Raw genomic sequence first — 18,087 nt, 5'->3', positions numbered from 1 at the left:
ACTGAAGTGACACAGCAGCATAATGATAAAAACCTACAAAATAACTCTGTATTTACTACATGAAGTGTGACATAAAACCTCTACATAGTACATATAATAATTAATAATCAAGTGTTTTTGTCACCGTCATTCAGGCAATATGTCAAACAATTAAATCGACTTGTTATTTATTTTTCATTAAATTCTGGCATTTTAATTGTCTAAAGAGAATTAAATTAATGCAACATGAGGCAGAGTTAATACTTGATGATATAGCCACTGTAATATTATGTGAAACAGGATTAAATATACACATTTAGGGTGTAACTTCAGCTCATTAAAGAGAATAATAATAAACTCAAAATAGGTGTATCATGAGGTGTATAGATTGGTTTTGTTTTTGGGTTGAAATCTGGTGATTGCAGCAACATTTCAGCCACTTTATCTTTTGCCAGATTAAAATACTGTGTGAAAATAAACTGAAACAATACAGCATCGTATTTATAAAACCCTACAAAATTACTCTGTATTTACTATATGCAATGTGACATAAAACCTCTACATAGTACATATAATAATTAATAATCAAGTGTTTTTGTCACTGTCAGGCAATATGTCAAACAATTAAATCGACTTGTTATTTATTTTTCATTAAATTCTGGCATTTTAATTGTCTAAAGAGAATTAAATTAATGCAACATGAGGCAAGTTAATACTTGATGATATAGCCACAGTAATATTATGTGTAACAGGATTAAATATACACATTTAGGGTGTAACTTCAGCTCATTAATGAGAAGAAGAAGAAGAATCAATATTATATATTATATATCAAAATAGGTGTATCATGAGGTGTATAGATTGGTTTTGTTTTTGGGTTGAAATCTGGTGATTGCAGCAACATTTCAGCCACTTTATCTTTTGCCAGATTAAAATACTGTGTGAAAATAAACTGAAACAATACAGCATCGTATTTATAAAACCCTACAAAATAACTCTTTATTTACTACATGCAGTGTGACATAAAACCTCTACATAGTACATATAATAATTAATAATCAAGTGTTTTTGTCCCTGTCATTCAGGCAATACGTCAAGCATCCTATTTGTTATTTTCCTGGGTCTTTTCTTCCGGCCGATATCTCTCGCAGTTCACATTTCGCTCCGCTTTTGTCAGTAATCCGGTTATTTCTGTACTAAATCAGCTCTAACTTGGCGTCAAAATGCTCACCACACTTACCAAACAGCTCAAGAGTCACCCAGCTGTAAGTATATCACGGTTATATATATATATAAAAACAAAGATTCATGTTAAGAGGTTTTATTTTACACTTAACATCATCTTTGAATGTTGCTAGACTAGTTAGCTTTAGCTAGCTAGTCCTCTGACTTTGACCGCACTGACTTTGAGAGAGAAGGTCTGATAAACATGAGAAGATGTGTCACTGTTTATGGTTATTATTACACTATTATGGATTAATACACAGTCTCCCAAATATAGCAAGTGCCTTGACTCGTGGTGGTTGATGTTTTGGAGTCAAATCAGGTCACAGCTTCAGACACACAAAGATCTGCTGGGCTGGAAATAGCACATTTATGCTACTAGTTAGCTAGTTAGCTTGCTAGGTAGCTTAGCAAGTAGCATTTCTAGATGTTTACTCTCACTATAACTTATTTTTTCCAAGTCACACGTGTTATTATGTACAGATCAGCTCGTTATTTGATTGACTTAAGTAAGTTAACTTGGTAAATAAATGGTAAAAGCAAGTTGTAAACATAGTTAAACAAGCATACATCAACACATCAGCTGTAAGTCTGCAAGGGCATTGTTTTAATACTTTATTCCAAGTCACACGTGTTATTATGTACAGCTCTATGGAAGTTTTTAGTGGACTTTATTAGTTGTAACTCACAGAAGACATTCCTCAAATGTGTACCATGATCTGCACATATTTCACTATTACACAAACATGTATTTTTGTATTTGTGTTTATCACTTTACATGTAAACCTTAAAATACATATTTACAGATGTGTATTTGCAAATTGCCCTGTATTTTTGTGGATGTGACTTTACACAACACAAATACAAAAATACATGTTTGTTGATAGTGAAATATTTGCATATCATGTTACATATTTGTGAATTGTCTTCTGTGGGTTACAACTAATAAAGTCCAATAAGAACTTCCATACAGCTCAGTTTGTTATTTGACTTGAGTTAAGTTAACTTGGTCAATAAGTGGTGACTGAAAGAAAGAAAGTTGTAAACATAGTTAAACTAGCATACCTCAACACATGACAGCTGCAGTCTGCAAGGGCAAATATTTTGAGGCAGAGTAAACATATTATTCAAGTTACATTTTAGAGGCAGTTTTTAAAGCTGTTTTTCTCTGGCTAGTTGCAGTGTTTTCTGTTTATACAAGCTGTGAGCAGGCTCAGTGTGTTTACTGACAGTGCTTCCTTGAGCTCTGGCCCTTATGTTAATGAAGGTTTCTGATCTTCCTGTGTTGTCACCTCCAGCTGATCCCCCTTTTGTTCTTCATCGGAGGAGGGGCAGCCATGTCCATGATGTACCTCGCTCGTCTGGCCATTAGAAACCCTGATGTCTGGTGAGGACTCCAGTCATGACACAGGAAACCTTCTTGTGTCTTTTATTTTACTATCTTTTTAACATTTGCCCTTTTCCAAAATGGCAAATGGGTGGTTATGTTATGTGCATCTAATGAGATTTAGAAAAGGTAAAGAAGTAGAAGTAGAAGAAGAAGTTTGTAACTAAATATGTTGTCGCCTATGAATGTCAAGTTAGTCAGTCTCGGTTGATTAATCTTTCATGATGTGTACCTGATTCCTCCTCTGCAGCTGGGATCGCAAGAACAACCCAGAGCCCTGGAACAAGATGGCCCCAACTGATCAGTACAAGGTGTGCCTCCGTCACCTTTTAGGAAATCTTAATAATCATGCAGTCTTGATTTTCAGTGCTGAAGAGCGTAGGTGGTTATGTTCAGGGATCATAGTATGGATCTGTGCCAGACTTGCTGCTGAGCCACAGATTATTCCTTCAGTCGGATTAATCAAATGACATAATCTGGTTAACGTTAACTTGTAGTAACAAATCTGATCAAGTCATTAACGGATCACGCTTAGTCAAAAGTAATAACAGGAGTTTTCTGAAGACAACAAGAAGGCTGAAGTATTCAGAAACAAGTACTTTATTATAAGATTACTTTATAAATCAACTTTTGAAATTGAATGATTCTGTGACATGGAGGGAAAGTACGACATAATGCTGTACTACGCACCTTAAAACATAAACTATAAGTCACCTAAACTCATTTTCTGCTGTCAAGGCATTTTTTATGTGAAATTTTCTGTTTGTTCTTGAGCTAAGATTTCTTTTTTTCATTCTCAGTTTTATAGAATTAACCTCGACTACAGCAAGCTGAAGAAGGAAGGCCCTGACTTCTAAAGATCACATCTGCTGGACCAAAAAGCACAAAGATGGGCTGAACCGCACAGACCCATTTTGAACTTCCTCCTCCTGGGAACCGGAGGGAGGCAGAGGCTAAACCCCCACACAATGATTCACATTTAAGTTTCCTCATTGCATACTGTTGGCATTTGGAAACCATATCTCTCTTATTTCTCATTTCCAATGATCGTCAATAAAGTGAAGGAGACGTTTCTCCTCCATACAGAGAAAAGAACCCATTTCATTTATTCTATTTTGCTTTCCATGTCCTTGATGTTGGGTCATGTTTATATTTGTGTTGCCATTTTAAGGCATAGTACATATACATACTTGCTTTACTACCCTCCACATTCTGTTTACAGTTATGTCATGCTCTGCTGTTACTATATAGGCTGTGCTTTTCGCCTCATTTCACCTTGTCCTGCCATAACCCAGCTGCTAGTGGGTTATGCGCCACACGGTTCTTGGCTGCTATCCATAACCTTATCGGTATGGCAGGGGCAGACTTTAACCTAGTCACATTTCAGCAGTGGGCTCCCTCTGGTGGCAGCTATGGCAGTCCAGCCGATGTGGTGATGAAACCACATCCGTATTTAGTCCAGTTTATGAGGTCTGCCAGCTGCCCATTGCTTTTGCTGCATATGGTTCCAAGAGAAGAAGCTGTTTAAAGACAACACGACCGTCTCCCTGCAAAGGTCGACTTCTGTTTGTTTAAAGTAATAACATGTCCATGTGTAACACTGAGCAGTGGTAGGATGTGGAGGTGTTTCTCCTTATAGAATGCCATCGCTCTCTCAGCCAGATGAGTTTGTAAATGTCAACAGGTCGCGCTGTCCTATATGCAGCTCGGAGAAAAATGCGACAAGGATGAGCAGCCAACGCAGAGCAGGAAATGTCAAGGACACCTTCATATTTGAATAGAAGCCCACGTCTAAATCTTCACCCGCCCTCTCCAACGCTCACGTATCTCTTTTTCTACACCTGGGGAAATGAGAATTTACTTCTGGCACAGCATGTAACCGTGCTTCATTTTAATTGTTTCAGCATGTTAGCCTCTAAGCACTCAACCCAAAATAACTACTATCAGTTCAGTAGTTAATGAAAAATGAAAAAAACAAAATGCCTTTATTTTCCTGAGCTCATTTATTCATGTTACCTGTGGTTTAACAGAAGCAAAATGAAAGCAAGTGACTTGCTGTGGCTGAATGTTTGAGAGGAGGGGGTGGGAATCAACACAAAATTGATAAATTAATCATTCTCAGAGAGAAATCCGAGTTATCTTTGTCTTTGTGTAGGATGAAATATTTCAATTAACCAAGCAAAATGATTCCATCTTGAAATGTCAAAAGCGACAAGTCGAGCTTTAGGTTTCCTGAATTTAATGCATTCAAATCAGAAACAACTTGATATAAATAAATCGTTAAATTTCAAAAAGAAACATCTCCTTTGGAAGTAACTGAAACTCAAAGTTTGCCATTCAGGGTCTGTACAGTATAGCATACCGTGACTGTGAATCATATGAAATAAGGGCTTTTATAGCCTATACTTTTTAAACCTTACAAGATGACAAGGTGGGATATAACAAAGTACATCTACTCAAGTACTTAGGTACAATTTTCAGGTACTTGTAATTTAGTATTTCCATTTGATGCTACTTTATACTTCTACTCCACTACAAATTGGAGGCAAATATTGTACTTTATACTTCACTACATTTATTTGAAAACTTTAGTTACTTTGCAGATTCTGATTATTAATACAAAATATAGATTACGAAATAGGTAGAGGTATTAAATCATGGCTAAAAGATAAACAACATTGTTCCCACATCTAATACCCCTGTACACACACCTGTATTTTATATTTTTGTGTATGTATTTGTGTATTTATTTCCGGTATTTGTGGATTAATTTTCTTTTTTTCTATTTGAACTCTGTTCTGTACCCTATGGGGGGGTCTTTACTGCTGTTCTCCCTGCCCTTCCATGTGTACACATGGAAGGGCAGGGAGATCCCAGAACAGCCATACCGACAAATATCTTACTGCAAATGGAAATAAAAGTTTTCTTTCACTAAAGTGGTCCTGACTGAAATCTAAATTGTGGTGGCACTAGAGGAAAAGTACGAGGGACACCAAAGTCAGCAGGATTCAACCTCTGCTGGGGATCATGAATGTCTATAGAAAATTCAGAGTCAATCCATCTAATCTAATAGATTTTAACATATTTTAGTCTGGACCCCAGTGGTGGACATCGTTTTATGTAGACGGTTAAAATGAATTACCAAGAGTCATAACGACTGCCTTTATTTGTTTTTTAACATTTGACCTGAGATGTGGATTCAGGATTAAATAGATTATCCTTCCCAACATTAAAGCACTGTAGCTACAGTCCGGGCCATTACTGCTGGCTGAGGAGCATTTACTACAGTCAATAGTCAACACCGAGGGTCAGCTGTTGACAGACAGCCAGAGGGTTCAAAGTTCAAATGGCTTCGTGGCGGTGAATTCACTGAGGACACTGGCTTGACACAACTGTAGAGCCAATCTGACCTGCATCTTTACCCTCCTCCTCCTGACCCCTGACCCCTCTGTTGAATCCAGCCCTTTTCTGCCACACTGCAAAGGTAACATTGAAAAAATAATGAGGCAAAATAATGTGAGGCGAGGCGCAAGGCGATTGCTGCTGCAAATTGTGTTCTAAAGGTCATGCCAAAGGTCAGGCAGTCCAGAAACCTTGGGAGTGCAGAGAATCCTGCACCATTCATTCTAACAAAGTCCTTACCAAAGCATCTTCATAGTAAGTTTCAAAGTGTGAGCAGGAGGACTGATAAATAAATGTGTGTCATCTTACACCCACACCCATGCACAGGCTGTAATATTGTTCACTTATAAAAAGCCATATTATATAATTCAAGGTGTTTTATTGGAAGTTGTAGTTATCTATTCTATGTAGTGACCATGAAGTGCACATAAAGCTGATGTGACACTGACCAAGAACAATCTATCAGCAGCTAGACTCCTGTGTTATCTTTTCAAGTATTTTTATCTTGAGTATTCTAATTTCATCTCTGTGATCGGGAAAGTTCAGCTGTGAAGATTATGCAGAAATACAGATGACATTTAGCTCGCTGAAATTACTGTTTTTTTTTTATCATTTAGGAAACCACCAATGCCTAGAAAATAATCCACAGTGTTTTTCTTTTTTTTCCCCCTGACAGCTTTTTTTTCTCCACAGAAGTGATATTACTGAATTTATGCTTACTTTAACTTAAGTTTTGCTGCTTTAGACCTCAATTTATTGGGGTTTTGCCCACTTGTGGGCAGCACAACAAGCTGCAAACACAAGATTCACATATTACCTTGTAGAGTTGTTGTGGTCAACGTAGTAGATGCCGATTTATGCAACCAACTGAGCATGATACTGAGCATCTGCCCCCTCTCTTGTGTATAAACCTTGTAGTGCTTTTCTTTGCATATGCCACGTAGGATTTGTGGTTCGCTCTCTGTGATTGGTTTCAGCAAGGCACTGACCATCCCACTTTCTGCTTGGATCGTATATATCAAAACCTACTGAAAGAGGCTGGGACATGGTTTTGAGCTCTGGGGTATGACACATGCGCAGTATAACTGGAGCTGCCATTATGCATTGCTATTGGCTCAATTTCGGCAAGTGCAGACCAGATTTGTTGTACCCCAAAGATATGGCGGGTTGATGACTCGTGACATCCTCCTCTTTTCACCCTCCTTGGTATATACAGTATATCCATGGCTTGGATGTCTGGAGATCCTGATTGGAGCAACACCCAGTCTAGCCCTTATCATTAACTCACCTGCTACACATTTTCAAAAACAATCTAACCTTCAATCAATTAACTACTCTGGCTCCGGGAGTCTTTTAATATCCCGGACGAGCCCCCATTTATGTTGTGGAAACAACATAAAACCAGATGGAATAGGTAAATAAATGTATTTATTGCCAAGGAATTCACAAAACCCAATCAAAGGAGGTAAACTACAAAGGGAAGAACAGGCTGGTGGATGCTGTTTGAATAAAAGAAACAAATAAAACCAAAAGAGGATTCTTTAAAATAAGGAGATACTACTAATTTAAACTAAAACTAAACCAAAATACAACATAACTTCACTAGTTGAGTGAACTGAATTTAAAAGCAAAACACAGTTGAAACTGCACCCCTCCACCCAGTGTGTCTAAACAGGAGAAAGCTCAGTGTGTGCAATAATCAGTAGTCAACAGAAAAATACTAACTCCAGATAATTAACAAGTGCCTCAATTGTAGGCCTCCAAAATCCTAAACACAACTATTAAGCTTATCACACAAACAGTGGTGAGAAGGGGAATCACAGCTGCCACCACTGAAGATCTGTTCCAACTATTTATCACAGGTGTTCTTGATTGTGTCTCCTGGATTGGAGGGCTGGACTGGGTGTTGCTCCAATCAGGATCTCCAGACATCCGAGCAGGAAGTGGGACGGGCAGTGCCTGGCTGGAACCAATCACAGACAGGAAACCACACATCCTATGTGGCATATGCAAGGAAAAACACTGCAAGGGTTATACACAAGAGGGGGGTGGGAGTAACACAAGGAGTCATGCATCTGGCATTGAATGTAAGTCCAATATTCACTCTTTTTTTTAGCTCTGTTTTTGCTCTCCACCAACTACTGAGGGAAGTATCTGGCTCTTTAGCAGCTAAGTGCTTCACTATGTTCACTAGCAATTCGCTAACTTTGTCTGTCTGCTGTTTGCCGCTAGGCTGGTAGTGTTTAGTGGGTTCATCAAGAACAGTTTTGCTGAAAACAACCTTCTGTTGCAATTGGAAATGAGACTGATGAGAGTGCTGAGAGGGAACCAAACAAACCAGTAAAGTTGTGCAGCTATAATCAAAAACAATGAGCTGAATGATTTTTTTCCACTGTTAACTTAAAAATATTGATACTGTCAAAATTATTAATATATTTTTAATCTGTAGTTCTTTGTTTGTGTTTGTATTTATGAATTTTATATGTTGAATGCTTATATTTGTTTCTTTTTTCTTTGGTAAACTAGGTTTCAAAACTAGTCTAGTCTAGTCAGTATATATAATGATATACATAACTGCAACATGCAATTTTGTTGATCTCTCATTCATAAGAAGAGAGTCTTTAAACAAATATATTTAAGTAGATGCTTTCGCCATAACTGGAGAAATGAAATCACACATTTAGAAACTTGATGTTGACACCTCCAGACATACAGAAAACACTGCCGATGCATCATCATGTTATCACACAGTCTGGGCTGTTAATATTATCTCCTCCACTTTACAGCTCCTCTTGTCGCTAAACACTTAACGATTATGTCACCTTAGCTTTCACTCTCTAAACTTTCTTTAACATGTGCTGTCTCAATTAAACACACAATATAGAGAAGTTCAACAACGTGGCCACAAATGAATAGTCAGTTTATTATTTTATTCTGAACCCAGGTGAAAAAAACACTTCTCGCTTTCATCCACTTTTATCTCGGTGTCAATATTGCCTCTGTAATGCTTTAGTTACCTCGCAATTACCGCTCTATTTCCACTCAGCCAGACACATACACAGACATACACTCTCACAGATGCCTTACTGAAGGAATAAACTGTTTTCCCTCCCCTGCTGTGAGCTGTGTTGAGTAATGAGTGAAAGCCTTTCTCCCTGTGATTCTCTCCGAGAGAGCGTCTCTCATTTTTTGCCATTTCGTGCTCAACCCTGAGCCGCTCTCCACTCGTACTCGCTGTGTTTCACCCTGCTTTGTCCTTTGTTTTCCTCTCTTCCTCTCTCAAGAGTTTTTGCTGAAGCCCAGAATTGGACACTTCTTCTTCTTCTGTGTCGCAGAAGTTTTATTCCAACAAAATCACATTGATCCTTGAGCTTGCTCACTCAGGATGACAAAGTGCCATTTGCAGAAGATGCACAAAAAAGGTCAGGGTTGTCGATGTATTTTTGCATGAGGGATTGAGTAAGGACGCTGCAATTTAACAGCCATTTCAACAGGAATACCACAGGAATTAATCATCTCCGATATCTCAGGGACAGAGAAGCAGAGTGCGAGCATGCTTTATGTGGTGGTTCAGAGCATGCATCACTCACTTTGGAGCCAATTCAGCGCTGGGCTAGAGATTGTCTCATAAATACAAGGTCTCAGGTTTGATCCCTGAAACAACCAGTATGTCTTGTTATAGCGTCCTTGAGCAAGACAGTGAATGTTTCAGGATAGATTGTCAACCAAATGAAAAGGGATATGTAAGTTAAAGAGCAACATCTGTGAAGAATGGTGACAAAATCTAGCACCAGATCCAAGATCCCATCATCATTGGCATCTGTGTTTTGATGAAATCTGTTTTTTTTTTTTTGCATCCATGGTAGGAAAGCAGGTCAAAATTTAAATAGCTGAAAATAGAACATCTGGCTGGGCCTTGTCAGTCAGCAGTGCGTAATGAAATATGGAAATTGGGTCGCTCTTCAAAGAGATGCGGGCCTCTGGGTGCCGTCCTGGGTCTCCAGCAGGCCCCTTCACAGCCCCGGCGGAGCCCCGCCCCTCTGAAACGTGTGCTACATTTCCAGGTGCTGCCGCCGCGGCCCAGTCCGCCGCCAGTGCCAGCTCGTTAGCGCTCACAGCCTGGTGGAGCTGGCAGCTGGCATCATTAAACTTCAAACCGGCTTTCGACCCGGGGTGCCGCCGCGGGGAGAGACCGCCCGCTCATCCGCCTGCCAACAGCTGATTAGAGCCACGCTGACACCAGCAACCAGACTCCATCCGCACCCTATCCAAACAGCATATCCACACACCGCCGACCACACCACAAACAATCCAAACAGCATCCAAACACCAACCTCTGAGGACAAACGGCAACACCAGTGCTCCAGAACCTGCTCTTAGCCTGATTGAGAACAATTGGCCGCTATATCGAGGATTCGATAACCAAACTTATCAGAAAAATTAACACTTGAACATACATCAGCGTGATAAGAACTACCTAAATGACAGAAACCATCTTTGGAAAAAATGTATTTGATGTGTACTTTGCCATGACTTTTTAGTTTGGCCCATGTCCCCTCCATTAACATGGAGGGGGCGGGCTTTATGACCTATACTGCAGCCAGCCACCAGGGGGCGAACAAGATGTTTTGGCTTCACTTTTAGGGAGCTGTCATGTCATCCATCTTCATATACAGTCTATGGTTCGGACACTCAAAACACAAAAATTGACTTTTAATGGATGATAAGAGTCAACGTTAGAGAGAGTTAGAGAAGAGGATCAAGTATCTTAGCACAAAGACTGGAAACAGCCAGCCTGGCTCTGTTCAAAGGGTAACAAAATTCACCTCAACACCTCTAAAGCTTGCTAATTAACACGTCATATCTTGTTTGTTTGGTCCGTACAGAAAGTGTAAAAATGGCATGTTGTGTGCCAGACATTTCATGACTGGGAGCAGTCACCTTCTGAAGTCTCTGCAACCTGACAGTGATAACAAAACTTCAGGAAGTCGCTGCTTCTCTCCCCCTGCCCGTATAACCATCATTTTTTCCACGTTTTTTATTCCCAGCTTCACAGGTTTGCTGTCTGTTTCTGTCTTTGTTCTAAGCTAAGCTAACCGCTATATTTAACAGATACATTATGAGAGTGTTATCGGTCTTCTCATCCAACTCTTTGGCAAGAAAGCGAATAAGTGTGTCATCTAACTGAAATGGAAGGAGTCTCTGTCTGTATGTCTGTCCTTCAAATTTCTCCACAGCTGTTGAGTGCGAGCTCTTGAAATCTACGGGACATTCATTAGTGCATTTGGTCAACAAGATCTCACGGGAAGGCGTATTAATGACACAACATTACAAGGACAGTCCGCGTGTCATGAGGATGCATTTTAGCGTGTCATTTGTGCGCTGCGTTTTACTTGTTTGCGTTTTAGTTAGGTTAAGGAAAAACATCATGGTTGGGCTTAAAATAAGTACGTATGGAAACAATGTAACATAATTTCGGAAAACACGTCACAAACGTCACTAACCCATCCACCTTCCCTCCCGTCCATCATAAGCAGTCTTTCTCACTTTTTATTCTATGTCACTAGTTCTGAGCGTGACATGCGTTTACATACTACACGCCACTACATGGCGTACAAATGACATGCCGAAAGCAAGAATGGCATTCTTAGTGCACGCTTTTGCCTTGTGCATTGTCGTGTCATTCATACGTCTTCTCGTGCCGGTTATGTGTGTGAGTGTTGAGAGTGGACTCCTATTAACTGTTACCCCGCCGAACGGCATGCCTGGTTCAGCTTGCTCGCTACAATATTAACTGTCACACTGGCGAACGGCATGCTGGGTAGAGATCGTTGATGTTCATGTGAGCTTTTGCACCCAAATGACGTGTATAATAGCACTGCTAGGGGATGCAACTATGTCATGGCAGGTGTATTTGCTGAAGGAAGGGCAGTGCCGAGTGTGAAGTTGTTTGTATGAGCGGTTCTTGAGAAAGCTGCAAGCAGCAACACCGGAAACCAAGCAGTCGGCCAGTTTTAGAATTAACATTTTGGGGAAATTAACCCTTTGTCTCCTGAAAATTAGCTGACAAAAGTTGGATTGGAAGTAAATGTCTCCATCCGCTGACCATCATCACCTCTATGTCCTCGACCTGTTCACACAACATTACCCACGTTTTTCCAACTGTCACTTTTAAGGTCATCACTTCACACAAACATATACTATCATTCCTCACCAACACTTCCAAATCAACCTTTATCGACTTCATATTAGGGACAAAGCGGAACAAACGACAGACTTGTGATAAAATATGAGATGTAACTCACTCAGCTCAGAGGGAACACGGTCCCTGAATGCTCTTCTGATAAGATTTTCTTTACAGATATTGCCTCCAAATAGATTGTTTGCCATTTTCGCTTTGTCCTTGCCTTCTATTCAAATGATGAAACAAGATTTAATTTGCACTCAATCAAGCTCAGGTATGGCAGAGCGCCCATATCTCGCCAAACCCCAGTGACGCACATGAACACTGGTCCCACTGGAGCCACAAACTGGTTCGAGCTCCATTATCATCCTTTTGTTTCCTAGCATGTCTCTGTTCTTTTTTTCTTTCCCCACTGCTGGGCACAAGCAGAGACTTGGTAATTTCCACTGTGATTGAGTCATGAATGATAATGGCTTGATTATTTGGCGAAAATTGGTCTCTTTAGATTCATTTCATGTTCGGTGATAATTGAGAAGCTTTGTCGGTCTGGATTATACCAAACCGTTGGACTGACTGCCTTTACACATCCCGCAGTCAATTCTTTGGGCCAGTGGAAAACTCATTTAATTTTTTCATGCGGTGGGAAAATCTCCAGATAATTTCCATTAAATCAATGTATTATAATACCGGCTTTGAAAGAAACCGAAAAGCCAAGACAAGAAAGTCTATACCCTCCTGTGAGTAAAGCCCGACCTCCCGTGATACCCTGCAGTTCATCAGAGAGCTCTCGAGGAATTTCGTCCCTCCCTTTGGGCTCCAGGTCGTCTTTGAATTGTCCAGCCGGAAGGAGGCCACTGTCACTCCTTTACAGTAAAACACCAGATCTAAGAAGCCTATTCAAATATCAATAGGGTTTGGCCTGATTTATCTATCGCTGAAAAGAAGCTTTGCTACAACCAGTTGTGGAAGAAGAACTCAGAACCTTTACTTAAGTAAAAGTAGTAATACCACAGTGTAAAAATACTGTTACAAGTAAAAGTCCTGCATTCAACATCTTACTTGAGTAAAAGTACCAAAGTATTAGAATCAAAATATACTTAAAGTACCAAAATTATACTTAAAGTACCAAAAGTAAAAGTACTCATAAGGCTATTATGCCCATGTCAGAATAATATATATTATATTATTGGATTATAATTATTGATGAATTAGTGTATACAGCCCATTAATATTGCAGCTGGTTATTGTGTGGTAAATACTTATCTATCTGCTGGGCAGCTTAATCTACAATAATATATCTATAATAATCCAAAATACATATATATTGATTCAGATTATTAATACAAAATATAAATCTGTAAAGTAACTAAAGCTGTCAGTTAAATGTAGTGCAGTAAAAAGTACAATATTTCCCTCTGAGATGTAGTGAAGTAAAAATATAGCAGAAGTAGCAGAAAATGGAAATACTCAAGTAAAGTACAAGTAGCTCAAAATTCTACTTAATTCCAGTACTTGAGTAAATGTACTTAGCTACATTATATCATTGGCTGCAACCATAACTTTCTTCCTGAATGGCAGAGAATTCATTAATGTGCTCTAAAAGCACCCCTGGAAGCAACATGGGCTGCTGGGAGGAGAAACATCCTAGTTATGCAGCTTTTGGAGAGAGGACCTGAGTCATAATTCAGCTCTAATCACAAATATCAAGGCTAATTCTGGTAAAAACCCAAACAGGGGAAGAATTTATTAATTTGCAGAGATATAATAGGGAACAGGTACGAGGTCTGCAGGAGCTGCTATAACGACGGCATTTTGAATATCCTCCTTTCTCTTTCATTTGGACCATCTCCTTTTAACGAGAGCTGTGTGCATCGTTACAAACAAATGAGCGGGAGGTTAATAGGAGGTCCAGTAGAACAACTGGTGTGGGTGGCTCGCCTCTTAAAGGATCCCTAATGAGCTGTCTGCGCTTCTTCAGAGACTTCATGCATTGATTTATCACAAAACCACTGACGTAAAGGTCGCCAAGTCACCCCGTGATGGACTTCAGTACTTTGGGGTTTTGACACGACCTTTTGACCTCCACCGTGCATCACGGTGCTCTCCTTATCAAGCTGCCACACATGCGTCACTATACATCCAAAGCACTCCTTAGGGATAATACAGCTTCACATCAATATGTACGACATATCCAATTTGGCACCTCTCCCTCTCTATCTCATTGAAAAACGAGCCGCTTACATGAAACCTCTAGTCGTGATGATTTCAAAGCTGGCATCGCTGAGAGACCTTGAGAGGGCGTGTTGTGTCTGAATAAAGAAATGCCTCCGTTCAGACTTCAAAGCAAAGATGCAGTTGATGCTCACGTCCACGGGGAGGCAGCACCGTGTTTGTTGGAGGAAAAGGCGGCGGGGCGACCCCTCTCTGTAAGCAGTTGACCCTTGTGGCGGTGGAGGGCTGTGTGCCGGGCGCCGTCCCCATGTTCCCCTGGCACGGTGCCCTCAGGCCGGGGCGGGAGAGAGCTGGACAGACTGGAGAAGCAGCGCTGGGACCGGAGCAGAACCTTCGGACTCCATCTGTCGCTTTCTCCACAGTAGAGAGAAGAGGGAGACGGGGAGAGCCAGAGACAGGTGGGCCCACCCCCCACCAGCTGGCACTGCAACCAGCATCTGCCCACAGCCAAGGCAACTTTCCTTTCTCCTCGTCATCACTGATCAGACAACTCACAGCCTCTATTCCCTCACTCATCCCTCCTCCTACTGCACTTCTTTTAGGTTGCTTGGCCCAGCAAAATGAGAAGTACTTAAGTTTCAGCACACTTCTTCTTCGTCGTATTGTTCGACTATACTACTGCTGCTGCTGCTGTCTGAAGTTCCACGATTCAATACTAAATCAATGACAGCAAAACTGGAGCATGGGGCGGCCTGCAGAGGGATGTAAACAAAAGACAAATTAGGAAAGCATTTTTATGCTTTGAGACAACTGAGATATGATTTGTGAAAAAGGGCTGTAAGTCAAGTTAGAAAGATATACATGATTTTATATGAGGAATCTGACCAACACTATTATGTTTAAGAGTTCATATAGATGTGCCATGTGGCCCCTAGACATCTGCGTACTGTTCTTTCTATTTCGGGGCCTTTAACGCCTTTTATTAGAGAGTCAATAGAGTGGGGAAGGGATGATGCATTTTTGTAGTCTAACCAGGAACTTAGCATCCCCCTGGTTCCCTCGACAAAAAGTCAATGGGATTTTTCCACTGGGTTTTGGATTATTGCAGAAAATGGCAAACAAACGTTTATGATACTTACACGTTTTATTCTGTAAATTAATCTCCAAAAATTACGATTTTTGAAGCATGAATGTCTAATGTTAGGCTATAAACAAACTACACCACGGTCACAACGAGGCTGTAGAGGCGTATGAGTCGGCGTGTTTAGTCTCATTTAGCCACTTGTTAGCAACCGTCTTTTTTAAGACACGTATAAGCTTCAAAATTCATGATTAGTTATTTCCTGTTTTATTTTGGTACTTACATTTGTCACTTCCTGCTGCCCTCTTGTGTTTCCCGTCAGTGTGAGTACCCACCCCTCTCTGATCAGTTTCACCTGTCTCTAATCACCCTTCCTCCCTTGTGTATTTTAGTCTGTGTGCTCCCCTTTGTCTGAGCCAGTTCGTCTTTACTGTTTGAGTGTTCTATAGAGTTTTTGACCTTGTTTCTAGATTTGGACTTTAACTCTGCCTAGTGTTTTTTGGTACCATTATCTGACTTCATTGGACTGTCACCTGTGTACTTTACTGTGTTTTTTGCCAAAATACCCATACTACCATACTATTTAGTATGCAAGAAAATGATGTAGTATGTCCCAATACATAGTATGTCAAATACAGTATGCCAAAAATACCAGGATGTCCTACCACATCCGGTCGTATTTTGCAGTATGCAAGCGAGCATGCTTTTCTGAATATTCTGACCCACAATCGTCTGCACAGCAGCTGAAGCAAGAGGGTCAAAGTTCAAGGCGTGATGTTATGATGAAGTAGTATGACCCAATTGTGTGCATACTGCAAGCAACAATACTTTGTAAGGGCAGCTGCAGTATGTACTAAAAGTAAAGTATGTGATTTGTAACATGGCTTTACTTTTTGTCTGTGAATCGTGCTTTTGGGTCCATTTCTTGCTGGTTGCCAGTGTTGCCTGATAGTGCCCGGCCAGACTCTAACTGGGGTCACAGGAAATGGTTAGTGCCTCAGGCCACCGGGGGACCGCCAAAAGCCTGTTTTTGAGTCTGTTTTCATGCGTTGGCTCTTATCTGCAGTTGTACAATTTCCATGTTTTGGAAAAAGATTTCAAGCTAATTTGACTGTTTTCTCCACGGTTGGGACTCATTTTGTTTTAGATAACTGATTCTTGAGTGGGAAGAAAATTCTAATTAAAAAAAAAGAAAAGAAAATGTTGTCATAATGTGGCTTATTGTTAATATTATATTCTTATAAAGTTAGAAGCCCATGCCAAAGCCCTTTGCAGTTCAAGGCAAAATATCTCAACTAGCAGATAAAATATTGGAAGACAAATGATTTAGAAGACAACACTGTTTTTATAAAATCCTCTCCGTTAATGTGTCTCTTCACCTTGTTTTCACCCATGTGTTATTAAACCTACTGTGAAAGATAATTTAAAAGATAATTCAGACCCCCTGGGCCTTATTTTTACAGCTTTTGCTAACATGGCAATATAAAATATCATTGCTTACTTCACTGTAGAGCACCAAGTCTGTGTGACGTCCTTCCATGCGCACACAATGTGGAGAGGGGTCCACCTAGGGCCCCCAAAACTCTAGTCCCGGCCCAGTAATGTACTGTATATCACAACGGACCGGGCCTACAGGGGGCGGTATAACCTCTCTGAAATAATGCAGCAGCCAGTGCTCTTTTGACACATTAACGACAGGTAATACAGGACACATGGCCTCAGTGTTTACTCCTTTGCCTCTGAGTGACATTACACACACTATGCAGCCTTCACTGTGGCTGAGTACTGTGATGGTGAAGTGATAGCAGCCCCTCCTCTTCCCCAGCCTAATTCTGCTGCATCTCTGGTGGACCGGGCTAATTTAGTTGAAAATTGATACAAGGATGGGGATAAAATGTTAAGCAAGACAATCCAGCAAGTCTGATTAGGCCGTATGTAGCCAATTAGGCCTACTGGCTCCCATCTGAAGCCAAGCGGGCAGCAACCGCAGGCACATTAGCCTACTGGAGAGCTTTTCGTCAGTCCCATAATAAAATTATACCCACACTGTAGCATTGAATCAGATTCATGTCAGATTTAACGTTCTTTTGAAGAGCAGGCAAACAATAAAACCAAAAGGGCAAAATAAAACTTGTAGATCTATAATTTCAGGCCTTTATTTAATGTTGATGTAGCTACTGGTTTACAAACTAATGGGCAAATATGAAAATGGTCGGGGTGTTGCAGAGAAACACAACTCTTTTTGAGCTCTGCTATGAACAGACAAGCTGTATGGACTCATATGAGGTTTAAAGGTCCAAAGTGAAACAGGAGATACACTGAATTGCATTTTCTACACATCACATAGCATGCTTTGACATTTTAAAACAGGATCTACACTACAACTGTATGTATCATTTTGGTTGATTTTGCTTATTATTCTTGAACGGACATTACATTTTCCTCTGGAATGTATTCTACTCAAGATTTTCTTTTTTTTTTATAGTCTTTACCACTACTTTTCTGATGACTAACATCCCTTGAGTTCCCTTCAAGAGAAGAAGAGGAGTCCAACTTAAAAGCTCGCTCCATATTTTCCTGTAATCTTTGAATGAGTTATTAAAGGGAACAGCAGTCGGAGGATGGCGTACCCAAAAATAACATGCAAATGACGTCCTA

The 18,087-nt window shown here is 40.3% G+C and overlaps 2 protein-coding genes across 2 annotated transcripts in view; both read left to right on the top strand.

Annotated features, from left to right (window-relative positions):
- The first annotated feature begins 1,086 nt into the window (after window positions 1-1,086).
- Window positions 1,087-3,685, top strand: ndufa4a (NDUFA4 mitochondrial complex associated a). The gene is made up of 4 exons (XM_037793298.1): window positions 1,087-1,244; window positions 2,502-2,590; window positions 2,841-2,901; window positions 3,391-3,685. The coding sequence occupies exons 1-4, from the start codon at window positions 1,203-1,205 to the stop codon at window positions 3,445-3,447; spliced, it is 249 nt and encodes an 82-aa protein (XP_037649226.1). The 5' UTR covers window positions 1,087-1,202; the 3' UTR covers window positions 3,448-3,685.
- A 3,748-nt stretch (window positions 3,686-7,433) lies between these two features.
- Window positions 7,434-18,087, top strand: part of LOC119501673 (speckle type BTB/POZ protein) — a 207,765-nt gene continuing 197,111 nt past the window's right edge. The window contains exon 1 of the mRNA XM_037792213.1: window positions 7,434-8,079. The gene's annotated coding sequence lies outside the window, so the exon portion shown is untranslated. The remainder of the gene's footprint in view (window positions 8,080-18,087) is intronic.

This window comes from Sebastes umbrosus, chromosome 14 (genome assembly GCF_015220745.1).
Source record: "Sebastes umbrosus isolate fSebUmb1 chromosome 14, fSebUmb1.pri, whole genome shotgun sequence".
Lineage (NCBI taxonomy): Eukaryota > Metazoa > Chordata > Actinopteri > Perciformes > Sebastidae > Sebastes > Sebastes umbrosus.
Note: the sequence above shows the minus strand (reverse complement) of the source record. Positions and strands in the feature narration are given on the sequence as shown.

Excerpts from the sequence above, each read along its gene's own strand:
- ndufa4a (XM_037793298.1), top strand. The coding sequence starts at position 1,203 with ATGCTCACCACACTTACCAAACAGCTCAAGAGTCACCCAGCT. Across the intron at positions 1,245-2,501 it reads AGCTCAAGAGTCACCCAGCT|CTGATCCCCCTTTTGTTCTT; the intron begins GTAAGTATATCA and ends TGTCACCTCCAG. Across the intron at positions 2,591-2,840 it reads ATTAGAAACCCTGATGTCTG|CTGGGATCGCAAGAACAACC; the intron begins GTGAGGACTCCA and ends CCTCCTCTGCAG.